This window comes from Alligator mississippiensis, chromosome 14, assembly GCF_030867095.1.
Source record: "Alligator mississippiensis isolate rAllMis1 chromosome 14, rAllMis1, whole genome shotgun sequence".
In the NCBI taxonomy this organism is placed as follows: domain Eukaryota; kingdom Metazoa; phylum Chordata; order Crocodylia; family Alligatoridae; genus Alligator; species Alligator mississippiensis.
The window spans coordinates 11068579-11084940 of NC_081837.1; the positions used below are offsets into that span (position 1 = coordinate 11068579).

At 44.4% G+C, this 16362-nt stretch overlaps 1 protein-coding gene and 1 long non-coding RNA gene across 3 annotated transcripts in view; one reads left to right on the forward strand and one right to left on the reverse strand.

Moving 5' to 3' along the window:
- GALNT17 (polypeptide N-acetylgalactosaminyltransferase 17) overlaps positions 1-16362 on the reverse strand; it is a 362022-nt gene that overhangs the window by 302212 nt on the left and 43448 nt on the right. Inside the window, exon 1 of one of the 2 annotated variants that reach the window (XM_019493492.2) lies at positions 254-494. The exons of the other annotated variant lie outside the window; for it this stretch is intronic. Within the exon in view, the coding sequence (XP_019349037.1) occupies positions 254-494 (241 nt within the window). Of the gene's footprint in view, positions 1-253; positions 495-16362 lie in introns of those variants that run through there. 2 annotated transcript variants of the gene reach the window in all.
- LOC132244908 (uncharacterized) lies at positions 481-16269 on the forward strand. Its single transcript, XR_009456738.1, has 2 exons — positions 481-551; positions 14986-16269. It is a non-coding gene; the product is annotated as an uncharacterized LOC132244908 (long non-coding RNA).

The window sequence follows — 16362 nt, forward strand, 5'->3', positions numbered from 1 at the left end:
GAAAGCCAGCATAATGTCATTATACAGTCCTCCCCTCTCAAAAGAACCTCATACATCAGATCCTAAAGCAGATTCAGCCCCTCTCCTCAAGATAAAGCTCCGGCAATGAGACAGGCGAGCGGGTCTACTTTGGGCAAACTTCAAGAATCGCCGCGACCTCCCTCTCCCTCGCCGGCTCTTTTCGTTTTCTCCCCTACCCTGTTTCCAACCCCGGCCGTCCCCCCACCAGGCATGGACAAACACGAGTGCCTACCATTGAGCTGCCGGTAGACGATATCTTCCAGAAGCGAGAGCCTTTTCAGGACCGCATCCTGGAGAGGGCTGATGCCACCGTGGGCTGTCAAGTTGGCCACCTCGGCCCTGGGGTGGACTTCGTGGAAGGAATCCCCCGTCTTCACGGCGATGGGTCTGCACTTGGCTAGGAAGAGGACGAAGCCAGCCACGGCCAGCAAGTTGAGCGCCAGCAGCACTTTGACTCGCCGCAAAGAAGCCATCAAACTTCCCGGGCGGCTGCGGGGCTAGTGCAGGACGGCGCTGGCGGGGGGCCGCAGGTGAGGGCGCATCCCAGGCGGGGGTCCTGCGGGCAGAGCGGAGCGGAGGCGTGGAGCCCCGTCCCTCCCTCTCCCCCTCCTTCCCTCCCTCCCGCCCCGCAGGTGCGCCCCAGGGGGGGACTGCGGCACGGCTCCCGGGGGTCCCCACTGCCCAAGCGTGCGGGGGCACTGCTGCGGCAAAGCCCCTGCACCCCCTGCCCACCCCACCCATCCCCAGCAGCACGCACTGGCACTGGTGCTGGTGTGGGGCGGCCCCCGCATCCTCCTCCTCCTCCTCCTCCTCCCCGGGGATGCGGGCTCAGGTCATGCTGGCGGCCGGGACTCGGCTCCGCTGCAGCCGCGGGGGCCGGCGCCTCTGCATCCCCATCCCCATCCCCATCCCCGCGGCCGGCGGCGGAGCCCGGCCCTCCCGGGTGCCCGAGTCCCCGCCGCATGCCTGGGGCCGGGCTGCAAGGAAAACCCGGGCTGGAGAGGGGACGCGCAGGCGGCTGGAGATGCACCGGGTGCGGGGGGAGGAGGAGGAGGAGGAAAGGGAAAGGAAGCGGGGGAGGTTGTGCCTGGTGCTTGGAGACGCGCAGTTGCTTTTTGCAATCGTTACGGTCGGGCCCGGTCCTACCAAACACAAGAAAGACACGGGCCTGGGTGCACTAGTTGCGGGCAGCTCCTTGTCGCGCTGCTTTCTCCGAGGCTCCTGCCTCCTAGCCCAGGCTCTCCAGCCCCGGCTCAGCAGCCCTCTAGTGCCAGCTCCCGGTGCTGCCCCTGCTCACCTGGCTGGAGAGCCACAGCTGCGCAGGTGAGAAAGTTTCCAGGCTGAGGATGCAGCTGCTCCCATGTGCATCCACATTGGTGCCAGCTCCGAGGAGAGAGGCCCGAGGCAGCTCTTAAAGAAGGGCATTGCCCCTGCCTGGAGCTTGTGAAGTCTGCAGTCACACAGATGCAGGTGCCTAGCCTTGGCCTTCGCCCTAGGGACAAGCTAGCAGCAGACTTCAGCTATGTGATGCAAAGCACATGGACAGGAGTCGGGGTTGTTGTTTTTTTTTTGTATGTGTTTTGGTTTTTTTTAAAGTCAAATAATCCAAATTTCAATGTTCCCCTAGGGCAGACTTGCAGCGGGGCTCCATCCGTGAGCCTGCGTGGCTTTAGAGGGACCGCTGATTGGGCCTGTAAACTTCTTGTGCATGCTCTGGTTGCCTGTGATACAGTATTTTCTTTCCAAAAGACTGAACTGCTCAGCAGAGATAGCTGCTGCTGGAAAACCCCTGAAAAGCCCACGTCTTTACAGCTGCATCAGTTTACCATTGTTAGGCCTTATTCTCTAGCAGATGCTACATAAACAGAGTAGACATTCAATCCAAGTTGGGACAATACCATTCCAGGGTGCAGTTTCTTTTTTTTTTTTTTTTTTAACTGCCCAAATATTTTCCCTCTTAAAAAATGCCTTCAGAAGACTGGATATTTCTCATGACAGAGAATAGGATAGCAAGTCCTTTGCCATTATGTCTCTAAATCAAATATTGACAAAGGTTAAGTGACCAAATATTGCTGCTACCCAAAGAATATGCAAGAACCTGTATGAAATGAGTTGGTGGTCCCTTGAAAGTTTTTAGTGGCCACATGTCTGTATCAGAAAAAGCCATTGGCAAAAATCCTTATTATCCACACCAGAAAGGCAAACTGTGAATGACTAGGACTGGCCTGAAAATTGAAATACTCTGCCGTTTCCAGATAAGGAGTGAAGGCAGCTGCAGAAAGGTGTGGGGAAATCTACATTGCATTAACCTGCTTGGGTTTGTCTTTTTTCTAGCCGATCTAAAGATAAACAAAGAAAAAGACTTCTGTTTTCACAGCTGTGAGGGCAGTACTTAATTGAAAAAATAATCACTCACAGAGTTGTGTACCAAAAATAAGAGCCACGTGGAACATCAGAGCTGGTTTTCTAGATCTCAGCATGTTTTTAACTGCTGCTTATGGGATTTGGTCTTGGAAAGTGAGGACCCACTCCTGCAAGCCTTCCATTGTAGACAAATCACTCTGCATTGCACATGTCATGTAACAAGACTTCTTAATGATAATATACTAATAAAAGCTCCCATTTTAAGAGATGATGACACATAACCAGTTCATTATGCATCCTTGCATAAGGAAAATGCATAAATTCTTAATTTCTATGAAAAAATGCACTGAACCATGAATATTCAGTTGCTCAGCTACTGGTGTAACAACAGCCAAACTAAAAACATTGCTGATTTCAAGGAACTGAAGTCAGCAATGACTTCCTGAATTCAAGGAACCTTGGCTGTGAGTTACAGGATGTTTGCAAAGCAATTTTTTTTTTGATAGTCCTATGCACAAGTTAATTATTTCAATTATTAGATCGCTCTGTCTCTCTGATGAATCTACAGGCAGGGGTGAAATCAGGAAGTCTGAATCAGTCTACCTTTAGGAAGAGGGAGGGAAGAAGATGGTATGCCCTTTCTCCCTACTGAGTGAGTCATCAAAACTCGAACCTCAGAGGGAGTTACCAAAAGTCATGGCCCATCTTGTGGCGATTATGAAGCCTCATGACAATTCCGGTGCACATGGATCCAGCAAGAGTTTTTTCTGGCAACACAAGTAAAATGTAGAAATACAAGCAGCTAAATATGTATATCAGGACAGAAAACAAAGCCTTTCAAATCATACTCCATTTGGGAATATTTCCATTGGGTTTTCATTTGGGAAACAGCATTTGCTCCCTGAAGAGTTTAAGAACGTACATGCACAAGTTAGCCGCACAAGATTTAACACCCTCCTGGCAAGGTTTACATGCGAGACGCTCCTCATTTTGTTTTTTCTTGCAAGGTAGGGAATAGAGCTAAGGAAGGCAACAGAAGCGTCACCATTTTTCAGACCCTCAAAATAACAAAATTCAACAAACTGCCATCATCTGGAACTAATGGCTGGATGCCACTGAAATGTCTTACCCCATGATCTGTACCAGGGTCACCAATAGAAAGCCTCTTCCCTTTGTCTCTTTCCCATTTGCAAAGGTCCTAAGAGGAATCAGACAGAGCAAGGCCCTTTCCTGCACACCTTTCATACTACACACAAACCGTCCTTGAATGTCCCTCTGCATACTACACATCCCCCGCAGGAACCCTTCCATCGTACATCCCTCCTGATCATCAGCAAGGTAGCTGAACCAGAACTACTCACTTTTTGGGAAGATTAAAGAGGAGTCAGAAATTAGAGAGGCCAAAACGCAGGAGATACAAATGGAAACCTGCATGAATCCTGAAGTATATCCTATCCAGAATACTAAATTGCAATATGGCAGCCTCCATCATCATTACCCACTGGGTATCACCTGACTGGTTCTGCTGCACAGAGGAGGGATCTGCTTTCAATCAGCCTGCTGCCACCTGTGTGGTCTTAAGTGTTTCACTATTAACATATCTATCTGTTGATGCTATTGTACTGTCTCCTAGGTGATATGGGGGGCAAGGAACATACTCCAATTTGCACACTAGGATAAGAAAAGGCAGTTGGAGTGTGCAGAAGAAGGTGCTGTATCACATTGCAAAAGATCAAAAGATTGTGCTCTGTGGCATGGAAATCTTGAAGAAGAAAACCACCCACTCACCCCCGACTTACAAAAGCTGATGCTTTGTTTATACTGTGCAGCAATACTGTGAGACCTGAGGGAATTAAAAAACAAATGCAATTTTCCACAGATATACAAAGCCTATGGAAATCATCAACCCAAAGTATCAACCCCAACTCTATAGATTTGGGGTCTTGGCTCAAATGGAGACCCATACCGCAGACAGCAAAGCTAGTATTCTCTCTCTGCCCATTTTCATTTTTCTTGTACAATGGCTGAATGAAAATGCTATTACAAAATAAACAAGAAAAGGAACAAAGAAATACTTAACAAGAATGGTGAGAGAAGGCCAATTTGTGTGTCTAATATGCTGGAAAATTTCTATTTCTGCCTAATACATTGAAGCCAATATCAGCAGTTTATATTCTGTATATATGCTGGCCAAAATAATTATTTCTCTCTTTCTGAGGAAAAAAAAATCCACTAAATCATGAATATTCAATGGATCAATTACTGCCATAACAGTCTTCTAGCTAAAAGCTCTGCTCTGTGAACACAATGAACACTGGCTGCCAGTTACAAACCTTTCCCCCCCCCAGAGTAATTTGGTTTTCTGAGGTTATGTCATCCGGATCATCCTCTCACTTACACAGGCATAAAGGCTTTGTATCGCCATCGAAAAACTGAAGCAGATGTTCTTCACAACTCTGCTGCATCTTCAGCACACAGGGAACAAAAACTGGCTACAAATTAGTCATGGGGACACCTCCCAGGAGACAGCCAGCTCCTTGTGCAGCCTTCTCCACAGCTTCCGGCAAAGGCAATTATGGGAGACTAGGACGCTGAAGAAGAGGAGAGGAGGTGGTTGGAGTCCACCAACCCTCAGCTAGTTAAGAGTCCCAGGCGGTACTATCATTTTCCACATATATCACAGGTTATAGCTCAGAAGTGTTCGCCGAGTCAGGGATATTGTATATGGCTCCCTGGCCACAGAGAGTCTGGCCTGTTGCGTTTTCCTGGCTGAAAGCAAAATGTATATAAAGCCACACGACCTGCAGCTCTTAACTTGACCTTTGACTTTGAATCTCCCTGTGAAAACTGAAGAAAAATACCAGCAGAAAAAAAACCCCTTACTTTCCCCTCCAAAATCAAAAATTGAAATTCTGCCTGAATGACTGGCTTAGTGCAATTTGCTTCCTTTTCTCTCTTCAGGCATCTGCTAGCTGAGGCTGATACTCAGGAACCATTATTCTTCCACATTTCCATTAAACTCTTGAGGACTCCTAACTATTTAGATTTAAATCTGCCACACTAGGGACTTTAACCATTGCTGGAAGACTTTCTCTTCCCATCAGTTCTGAGAAATTCAGATCTCACCTGCCATCTCTCACAGTTTTTTAAACAGGAGTTTGTTCACTCCAAGGTCAATCCTAAAAAAAGTGCTGAGTACTTCGGCAAGGTGCCAGTCATCGACTTCTTATATCTTTGGTTTTCTTAACCATTTGAAGCTCAATCCTTTATGAAGATTGAGCACCTTGCAAGAAAGGGCCCTAAACACAGCCGTTTTGAAGTTGATACCCATTCGAGTCATTTGTGAGAAGTAACAAATACAGGTATTTAACTAGAAGTAAATCTCTATAGCCTCAGGTAGACATTATATATATCTAATGACTGTGTTAGTCACGTGCTAAATTGTAACATGCCACGTTAAAATAATTTACCATCCAACAATGAGTCACAAAAACGGAGATCCAGCCTCAAAGATGTTGTCTTCCAATGCCTTCTCTGGCTGTCCCTCTTCCATGATGATTTGTGCATGGAGTTGATGAAGGTCTCGTGTTCACAGATGCTTCTGAGCCTATCCACCTCCTCTCCTGCAGCTCCCTTACCTAAGATTCCTGAGACAAACCACGGAGAACACCTCTCGCAACCCAGTGGTCTTTGGCAAGGACATGAAGAGCACAGTCCCTGCAAAGCCTAGGTGGAGATGGTCAGTGGCTGTATCTGGACAGAGCTCACACAGGTACAGGCAGAGGAAGAGCTGGCAGTAACAGGGGTTTTGGCATTGCAAAATCTTCCTATCATCCTGTTGATTCTGCTAACTTCTTCTTCCTCTTTTGCTGCTACTTCCTAGAAAATTCCTCCTCCTTTGTTTGCCTGATTCCATTCAGCAAACCTACAGTAAAGGCAGGGTAAAAAAGTGGCTGGGCAGACTCCGCAGAGCACTCCCACTCAAACTCCCCTGTTGATCTGTTCACTAGTCCTAGTACTGCTGGCTCTGGTGTCTTTCCGACTATGAGAGTGGCCAAGCATCTCATTAGGTGTCCCAGAAGAGTTTGAGCCTTGCCACTCTTGCCCCCTACTCTGCACAACATTGCGGGAACAACCCCTTCACCCAGGGGCAGTTCAGAGCTCATTTCTCATTGGCATCACAGTTAAAGTGATATGATGGGAGGAAAGGGCTGATAGCCCCTGGCAGCAGGTCTCTAGCTCCCCTGGCTGGCAGAACAAGTTCTTGGGGTGCTTTTTACTGCTATGAATAGCTTGCCCAGTGCATGGGAAGCAGGTCACATGGCACCAGTTTCCATCCAGCAACTTTACTGTTGCTTAATGGAAGCAACGTCTGCCAGAGGCTTTAGTTCCAGGCATCCAGACTTCTCGCACTACAGGAGCAACTGCTTCATATAAGTAATTTCCTTTTCAGCTGAATCATTAATGATTTGGAAGGGTACATTTTTAACCTTACATTTTCTGCATTCTGGTCACATTTCATGACATTTTAACCTACGAATACGACTGTAAGCTACTCATCAAAACATGACACATTAATGAAAAGGAATGGAAAATGGTCAACATTTTCCATCATACCTTTTTTTTTTTTTAAATTTAGCTTCTGCCATTTGGTTATGGGCTTTTAAAAAATTCAAATAGTTATTTCACCAATTTCCACCACTATCTTTAGGCATCATCGTATCTGAGGATTCTGAAAAGTATTACAATCTCTGAGACTACAGATGAAAGAATTCATTCATAAGCAATGAAAATATTGGCCTAAAAACTGATGCATTCTTTACCTTTTATCATTTTTTATTTCAATATTTGAGCTGGGATAGGAAAAAGTTACATTACCACCATATTATTAGAGCTACTCAGATATCTTCCAACTAATTTCTCGTTGCAACTGAAATGCCAAATTATTGAATCTGAAAATGATCACAAGAAAGCCTCAGTTTGATAAGTCTCCCCAGTTGAAATTTTTTTACAAAATTGTTTTGAAATTCTTGCAATGTATCATTTTGATTTTTTGTTAAATTAAAGTTTTGTTTTCTGGTTTGAAAGAATATTAGTGTAAAACACTTAAACAGCATTATATATAATATGCTGAGTTAAAATCTTTTGAAATTACTCAGCATTTTCAGTTTCCCCCATCCAAAATGTTCAAGAATGTGACTTTTCATCTGAATATGAAAGAAGAGGAGTTTTCAAAATCACAAAAGTGTTAGGATAATTGGAAAAAAGTTTCCCCGCCATCTCTACATATTATCCCAGTTAAGACAATATATTTAGACCTCTCAAGCTTGAATCTATTTATTTGTTATATCCCTTTGATGTAAGGGAGGTACAGTTATGCCCACTTTACAGGGAGGAAATTGAGGTAAATAGAGTAGGACCCAGATTCTCAAAGCATTAAGGCACCTTCCATTGAAATCTGGCAACACTCCCATCCCTTGAGCCACGATCAGGGAAAAGCCTAGGACGGGGAAGGCAGTGTGGGGATTTACACCCCTCCCTAATCAGAGTGTCCTGCCAGGGTCTGGCCAGGCCCCTCTTCAGCTCAGCACTATCGAAGGGAAGGGAGGGCTGCTCTAGTGCCCCCCAGCTTCTAGCCCTAGCCACTGCAGGCATGTGCCTGCATTTCTTCAGTCCAAAGGGAATGTCTGTGTAGTTGCAAACTGGTTCAACCTAGGCAGGTTAGACTAACCTGCAAAGATTGAATCAATTCAGGCTCAGCCTTTTTGAATGTCTGTCCCTAGCCCAGCAGAATTAAATATTTGATAGTGCAGGTATGAGACAGAGAAGCCCTTACACCTCTTTCAAGGTTCATCTCTCAGTAATGGTCTGATCTTGCTTCTGCTGAAGGTATTGGGAGTTTGGCCACTGTTTCAGTGGAATTAAGATCAGACTTTAATAGAAATGGAGGTAAGGCATACAATATTGCTCCTGCCTCCACAGCATTACAGAACTGTTAATGCCTTTGCAGTGCTTATAAAACCATTCAAGTACCTGCAGAACGAAATACCTCTTGGTAAGAAATGCTTCCTGTTTAAGTTGGCTCAGAGTAGGCTCCTCAGTCCTCCAGGCAATACTCAAGCTTCAGAGCACTGCTCACTATTTTACCTTGCATTAAGGCAGCTGATTTAGTATTGGGTGGATTCCACAGGAAACAGAGAAAAAAAGCGTCCCCCTGGTGGAACTTAGCAGAGCTGCTCCATAATCACAATTGGAGCCTTGAATCCCAGCTTTTCTGTGCTCCTCCTGCAAAGGGGCTAACGAGCAATGGGCCCACAGTCACAGATAAGCTGGCCTTCCAAAAACCCCATGTCTACAAGCCCAACTCTCAGGGGCATGTATTGACACTCAGTCACAGAATTCTTAGGAATGTGTCCAGCGTGCAACCTCCCTGTATATTGTGATCCCTCACAGCAGTAAAACTGCACTGCCCCCACTGCAGCTGGGGCCATATGGTACTGCAGTGGGGACAGGACAGTGCTCGTGTCTACATGTGCATTTACTGCGCAGTAAGTTATTAACCAGTTTTTACACCGGTATCTACACGTGCAGGTGTTACAGCTCAGTAACGCTGTGCGTGGACTGACTTGGGACTAAAGTTAGTCTCAAGTCAGTCCACACACACAGGGTTACTGCGCAGGAAGGTGTCTACACGTGCCTTACTGAGCAGTAACTACTCGGGCATAAATTTGCTACCTGCACGATGCCCAAGTCGGTGTAAGTCACCGCAGTTACTGCGCATTACAGACGCACACATGTAGACATGTGCCTGTACTGTGCAGTAATTTTTGGTTACTGCACAGTAACTTAAATTACTGTGCCATAACAGTGCATGTGTAGACGTGCCCAGCATGTAAGAAATCTAGTGGCTCCACTATGGATGGGATCATTCAATGCTATTCAGTGGGGAGGGGAAGGATAGGATTACTCCTCTATTCTTAATCTGGACATGAACATCAAAGCAAAAAACAGACACCTAATTCTGCCTCCTTATCTAATGAAACCCTTCTTACATTACTGCCTATGATATGAAGGCAGTAATTTTCAGATTTGCATCCGTTAAGTAGGGCTTTTTAAAAAAAATATACTACTGATTTTATGGGCTAGAGTCTGTGAATAACCTGCTTCTGTATGTCTTTTTAATGAGATTCTTTATAAGATAATTAAAGTCTCTCTCGCACTGTATTTGTGCTTAAACTATGTTATAATAATGCTGGGGCGGTTTTTACCCTGCTGCGATGCTGAATGTTAGTTGACCATCTGGAAGCAATAAACCATCTTAACCTTAAAAAATTTAAACCTTCCAATAAAAAAAAGTTACCACAAATTGCAACAACTACTCATTGGATGCCAATGTACTGGTGCGAGCGCATCACGCTAATTTCATCTCAATGAGAGCTACAAATAAAATCCCTGTTACAGGATTTAAAGAAGCTTCTTATAAAAATTTCAAGAAGCCTGCATCCCATCAAAAAAATAAAAAAATAAAAAAAAATCCCACAACACTTCAAAGCAGTTCTTAACATTTAGAAATACAACTAGGTCAAAAAACAGAACTATGTTTTACGCTGAATTAAAGCAGCACATTCCTTCCTGCCATGTAGTCCTCCTCTCTGATATGGTATATGTATGGGCATTGTGTATAAGTCCGACATATGTGAACTCCTCTAGACACATATGCAACATGCCTGTGATAGATAGATAGATAGATAGATAGATAGATAGATAGATAGATAGATAGATAGATAGATAGATAGATAGATAGATAGATAGATAGATAGATAGATAGATAGATAGATAGATAGATAGATAGATATGCAAGGCTTCTTTCCCTGGCTCTTGGAAAGGCAGAGCATATTGTATAGTGCCTAGAGAACCCCCCAAGATGTCCAAGCATTCTGGCGTGTGACTTTGAGAAGGTCATGCAGGGCTGCGTTTGCAAAACAGCTCAGGTCCAGATTTTTGAGCATTCAGCACTAACCTTTGGGCCAGATCCCAATGTGCACCTGCCAATATTGCTAAGCTCTTTCAAAAGTCTGGTCATTTATTCTGATGTCAAAACAGGAGCTGTGATCATTTGTAGGTCTGGTCCCAGTTGTTGTATTGCCATTTTTAAAATCAGCCTTGCAAAACACTTTGCAACTCTCAGCTGAAGAATACTGCATAAGTCTTAGAAGCACTGGTCCTGAGCAGAGTATTTTCTGAGGCGTGGCTAACTGCAAGACCCAGTCTGGACAGAAAGATTCTCCCTAGAGCAGTGCCTCACAGAGAAATGAGGGATATCCAGTACTTATCCCTGTGTGCTCTCATGAAGAGTTAAATCCTGTCACCATCTTTTGTCTATTGACTGTATGAGACTACTGGGAAAGATGAAGAGTTCACAGCATCACCCTGATGCCTTCTGGCCCCAAGTCTCTTTTTTCATCCAGCTCCTTTATTGTAGTCAGGCTCATCTAATGTCCAGAACAGCAGGAACCAAGCTTTTTGGCAGGTGTGCCACAGATTAGCCCCACACCCTCCCTGAATGCTACTCTGATGCCCTTCCTCTGCCTGATCTGCTGCTCCAATTTCTATTTGTTACTCTGTGCTTCCTGCCCAATTGCCTGCTCTGCCATCCTGCCCATCTGCTGCTGTGCTGTCTGTCCCCTCCCTGATCTGTCACGTAGCACGCAGACATGGCCCGAGCCACTTGTAGCATTCATGCTGCAGGCTGGCCACACCTGGTGTAGAAGCAGCTAAAGCAAACCAACTTGCTACAGGTTCACTTCATGAAACTTTTGGTAATGGAGATGTAACTAGAGCAGGGCAACCAGGGCAGCTATCATTCTTGATGCCAAAAGGTCTATTAACTACTGTTTTCAAGAAAAACAACGCTCTCCCTTCAGGAGCGCACGTTGTCTCAGATATCCACAAACCTTCTTGACTACAGCGGGAGTTACCACCGACTAACCGTTAGAGCAAGTAGCCATCTACTTTCCAGACAAGGTGGGTTGACAAAAGACACAGTGCAGCTGTGCTCCACTGTCTGGTGACTGCCAATCCAATTGCTTTCTGCTTTCGCATACCAACTTCCAACTGGACTAGGTCCATTTTGAATGAGATGATGTCGTCTACTTCACCAAGTACCTGCAAAGCATGATTTTACTATTTCTGGCTCGCTATGAACCCAATTAACCTGGAGTACCAGGATGTGTTGTCCCAAAAGACGACAGTCACAGGAAGTGGAGGCAGGGGCATTACTAGATACTGGAGGCTACTCCGGTATCTTGGAAAGTTGCTGCCAGTCTTAATAATGGGGTCTCCATAGGCACAGATAACCCTAGCATCACTTCAACACCTCTCCAAGCTTGTTTGTGCAATGCTGGGGTCTTTTGGCTTGGTTGCAGAGGTAGGATTTCTCATTCACAGAGCTTAGTCATGACTCCCTGCTTGCTGACAATACAACACTTGGAAGAACTTTGGGATGTCAGATAGAAACACTGCTGCCCTTTGTTTTCTGCTTTCCTTAACTGCTTTTTAGCATTTTAAAGCACAACACACTCAAGAAAGCTTGTAAAACTCCTCATAAACTTGATGGTACCATAGGCTTGTAGAATACCTTCTAAAACAATGGATAAAACTAATCTTGGATCTGTCACAAGAAACCACTAACATATTTTGAAAAGCTATTAGCCTTTAAACCAAAAGCAACTCAGAATTTGATTTGGGAGAAGGGACTATAAAATACTGAAATTGTTTGGCAACTTTACATGGATAATGGGTGTAAGGGGCTGGAAGAGATTTTATAACTATTTTGTTCTGTTACTTAGCTTTGTTTTACACTGTGTCTGCAATCTGCATACAATTCACTTTAAATAGTCAGGAAATCTGAAAGAAGCTTGCAGAATCCATAAACAACACAAATTTGCTGGAAAGAAATACTCCTTTGTTATACTGCAGAGGTAATCAAGCCAACATGGTTATGAATAATTATCCATTGCGATTACATTAGGCATTGCAGCTTTAAAGAACTTCATAAATATTAAGGTTAATTAAGACTGATATTAATTAATCCCCAGACAGACACAAGCAGCATTACATCCATTTTACATATGGGCATGCTGAAGTACATACATCACATTAAGACTCCAGACATGGCAGCAGGAGGAATGTCTGGGCCAAAAAAACTGAGGGGAGTAGAGAACAGACCAAAAGGGAGGTCTACGCCATGTCAGGACCCCAGTGCAAAGTTAATTTTGACTTGTCTCACCTCCCCCACTTTTCCTAGTCTTTCTGCAACTCTCACCCTGCCCTTCCATGTTGCAGATTTTTTCTAACATTTTGGGTGTCAATGAGTAGAGCAAACCACCCTTAAGATTCACTTAACTTCCCCAAAGCCACAGAGGGAGCAGGTGCAAAAAGTAGATTTCAGGAGGAGTCCCTGGCTCCTACTCCTGTGTTCAGACCACACTTAAGGGCAGCAATGCTTGGAGCATGCTACAAGATGAAGACTCCATAACAGACCTGAGCTTCAGCACTGTCAGCGATGCATTTCAGTGTGGGGTTGTTTGGGGCCTGTGCAGCATATCTGCGTTCCCGAGATAGAGCGGATACCGCAGAAGGAATAGTATTTTGTAACCTACTTTGTGCAAAAGCATATTTTTATGGCAAAAATGAACTTAGCTTCAGTGCCTTGTGGGGCGGGGGATGAACAGATAATTAACTGGAGTGATTGCTCTTCTTGTGTGGCTGCACCTGCAAGTTTTGGGGCATGGAAATTAGCAGCTCAGTGGCACGACTGATTTTATTTGCCTTCTCATCACACACAGGACTGGAGCCTGACAACCGTGCCTCTTGTAAAATCAGCTACTTGCCCTGCCCTTGCACTGCCACAAGCCATGGCTGATTTTACAAGATAACCAGCAATGTGCACCCAGCAGTGCCAGCCCAGTATCAGACTTTCAGCGCTTACATTTATGGGGTGCCCTCACTTTCACCAATGTCATTTGTTTGTGTTCTGTTCACTCCTGGTCTATACAGGTTTCTACTGATGGCAAGGATGGCAAAGAAGTCTGAACATTGTGGGCATAACTAGAGGCAAATGCCAGCATCTGAGCTGCAGCCACAGGGGCAGAAGCCCCACTGATACACACCTAACATTTAGTCCTCTTGCAAAAAAAGTGTTGTGCTGCATGGGGTCTGACCAGCTTTCTGCTGGCTGAATACTCCAGGGGGGGTCAAGCTGAGTCCCTGGGGAGGTCATCTCCTTTGTCATAGTTCTGGGTGGGCAGGAATAAAAGGTTCTTTCCTCCTCCTGCCGCTTAAAAAAAAACAAACAGGTTCCCTCTGCTCTTTTTTAAAAAACTTTTTTCCTGTGCACATGTGCATTGATTTGGAATTCCTCTTCTCCTTTCCACCTTGTGTACACACTCCCACAGTTTAAGGTATAAGGTATGCAGCAGAGTAAGGAATTGCCTATGGTGTATATCTACTCAACTATCCTGGTCCCAAGCATATCTAGATGCATCCATAGGAGCCGCAAGGCTCCTTCTTGGTAGAAGATTATGGAATATTTTACAGATTGGAAATCTCTTTTTAACCACACATCATTCAGTGTTTAGATGGATAATCCAGGTATGTACCTAAAAGAGCTAATATGGGATAAGGCCTCACAGTGAAGCAGCAGTGTAGGGACGCTGGTGGACACCTGAGGCACAGCAGAAACAGTGACTTCTCGTTGGTGCCGTAATGACAAACACAAAGTGCGGCTGCCAGCAGCAGCCATTTTTCCTCACTCCCCCTCTCATGTCAGCACCTGGCATGTTGCCCCAAGAATTCACAACCCACACCCCCTGCCCTCCCAAATCTTGACCATCTTTTCCAACAGAGGCAATGGTCTTAGCCTTTTACCCTTCCATAGCAAATACATTCAGTTCTAGGAAGCTTACATACTTATGGGGATTAAACAACCCACCGGGCTTTTTATGAATAGGCATTTTTGCACCACTTTGTCTTTCTCTGGTGCACACCATGCTGCTGACCGCTCTAGGCACTGAAATAGGCAGAGGCACTAGTGGCCATCTTCTAAACTGTTTCAGTGGTGCTCAGCTTGCAAGGCATGTTGGGGTCCATTGACTGAAACACACTATATAAATTCAAACCCCTCTTCTATAGTTTACATGCACATTTGGAAAAAAAGTGACCCTATATATTTCAGAGACTTTTATACACAGAGCGACATGCATTCAGTCATCACAGGAGTCAAGAATGTACTCTCCAGGGTTACAGCTATAGAGGTGTGCTTTCATTAATTTCAAAGATACACTAAAAGAATATTAATGGCTGCAAAGTCAAGCGCTCAATAGTTAAGAAATGCCTGAAAGAGGTTATCTGTAGAATCTGAATTTCTAACCCTTGTGTATATGCTTTATGAGTGAGGCTTTAATTATATCACCCTACATCATTTGTCCCCCATAGGAGCCCAGGCCTTTTCAGCATCTAAAATAGGCTGCATTACGACACTGAATCAGGGCTGTATATTGAATGAGGCTGTTTGAAGCGTCCATGTGTCATTTCTTGCAGGAGCTGAAAGGTGCCTAATACATGAAATGGTGAACACCCATCCAGCATCAAGGCTGAGAGAAATTGGAGGACTGTAAAAGGAAACAGGAAATAGAACGATGGTACAACAAGATGGCATGATAGCTGGATATGGATTCAGGGAACTTTTTCCTGAAGCAAGACATCATAGTGTGACTATTTTTTGTACCAAAACATGTCTGGAGTAGATGTTTATTTCTGTAGAGCTACTACAGACTCACTTTGGTACAAATGACAGAATTTCCACTGCACAAGGCAGTTGCTGGAATAATGCTCTGCTGTATGTGGGTCAACGCATGCAATTAGTATACCTGAACTGAAGCATAAGTGACAGCTGAAGGATGGCAAATGTTTTCACAAGGAACTCTGTAACTGCAACTTGCATCCTTATTTTGGGGGCTTTCTTTAAAATAACCAAGGACACGTGCACGTGATGAGAAGTTAAACCCAAAACCCAGTCAAAAAATAGGTTACACTGATAAAGAAATTATGCCTTTAGCAATCCTTCACTCAGCAGTGCATAAGCAATATATAGCTGACTCACTCTAATGTTGCTGTCACCGACATTATAAATATTTCAAAACAGAAGGCATTTGAGGGAAGGAGGAAACTAGCTCTGAGAAATTTTAGTTTGACCCACAGATGTCTAGAAAATAAATATGAAAAAGATCAGAGGCCTGGAAAACTGAGCAGCTTTTAATAGCAATTTCACCAACTGTGTTGCCATCACTGGGAAATATTAGTGTGATATGATACCTCATATACCAAGATCTTTTTTGGAACAGAGTGCTGGCATTGTTGTTTCAGCATTCATTTTTTTTGAACTTATCACAGATGGTTAACATGGGCCATATATTTTCTCCTTTTAGTGGTCAGTGAACCTCTGCAAAGGCAGAGAGTGACCCTTTAACATCTCCCCGGCCTTTTCTATCTCCAGTTCACTGGGTTTACACTAAACCCTCTTCTGCACCATCTGCACATAACCATAGAGAAAGGCCTCCACATATGGAAGCACAGACAGTTAGAGAATTAGATACACATGACATATTTAAAAATGGGCACCGACCTGAACATATACATACGCATGGTTCTTTCTAATTTCTGGACAAACTGCGGGAAGTGGATCTGAAACTGTGCATTTGCAATTTGCAAAAGAAAAATTTGTGTGGGTAGATTTCTTTCTGCCTGGACAAATTTAGATAAAGGAAAGAACTAAGTAATTTTGGAAATTGTGTGTATTTGCATAAATTAAAACATAAAAGTCTATTCACTCAGTTTAGCTACAAAGCGGTGTACAAGGGCTTTATATTTGATGAAGGAGGGACCATAGAAAATATCAAAAGTAATTATTCAGTAGGG